This window comes from Acanthisitta chloris, unplaced genomic scaffold (genome assembly GCF_000695815.1).
Source record: "Acanthisitta chloris isolate BGI_N310 unplaced genomic scaffold, ASM69581v1 scaffold6599, whole genome shotgun sequence".
Taxonomy (NCBI): domain Eukaryota; kingdom Metazoa; phylum Chordata; class Aves; order Passeriformes; family Acanthisittidae; genus Acanthisitta; species Acanthisitta chloris.
This window is the reverse complement of record NW_008691872.1, coordinates 1-516: the sequence shown is the minus strand read 5'-3', so window position 1 is coordinate 516 and position 516 is coordinate 1. Positions and strand designations below refer to the sequence as shown.

At 64.5% G+C, this 516-nt stretch overlaps 1 protein-coding gene across 1 annotated transcript in view; it reads right to left on the bottom strand.

Moving 5' to 3' along the window:
- The window catches only part of LOC103809558 (putative RNA-binding protein 3), a gene marked incomplete at both ends in the record, with an annotated part of 751 nt that extends 678 nt beyond the window's left edge, over positions 1-73 (bottom strand). Inside the window, one exon of the mRNA XM_009082396.1 lies at positions 4-73. Within this exon, the coding sequence (XP_009080644.1) occupies positions 4-73 (70 nt within the window). The remainder of the gene's footprint in view (positions 1-3) is intronic.
- Between the last annotated feature and the right edge of the window lie 443 nt (positions 74-516).

The window sequence follows — 516 nt, the reverse complement described above, 5'->3', positions numbered from 1 at the left end:
TGCTCGGGGTTGGTGAAGGTAACGAAGCCGAAGCCACGTGAGCGTTGGGTCTCTCTGTCCTTCACCACCACCACTGTGGGAGGATGTAGGGTTAGAGGGACCCAGTGGACTGGGACTCCCTGAAATGGGGTCCCAGAGGAGGCAGTGGGACCCGCCCTGCCCCCCACCAAAGCTCATCCTGCACAGGAGGCCCCAAACCGAGGCCCAGGGGACACGATGGCCTCCAGCCCTGAAGTGATCTCCAGTGGGGAGATCAGGCTCCTGCAACGCTCCACCTCCCCCAAGTCGGCTCCCCAATCCCCTAGGGACTCCCAGGGAGATTGGGGGTCCCCAGGGGAGGGCAAAGGGATCCCAGGAGGATCATCTGAGGAGTCACAGGAAGGTGTGAGTGGCGCAAAGGCTTTGGGGGAGCCCCGGGAGGTTTCGAGTGCCAGGAGTATTTGGGGGTTCCACGGGGCATCGGTTCTCACGGGAGGGCTGGGGAGCGCTGGCGAGTCCCGGGGGCAGGGCTGGCGA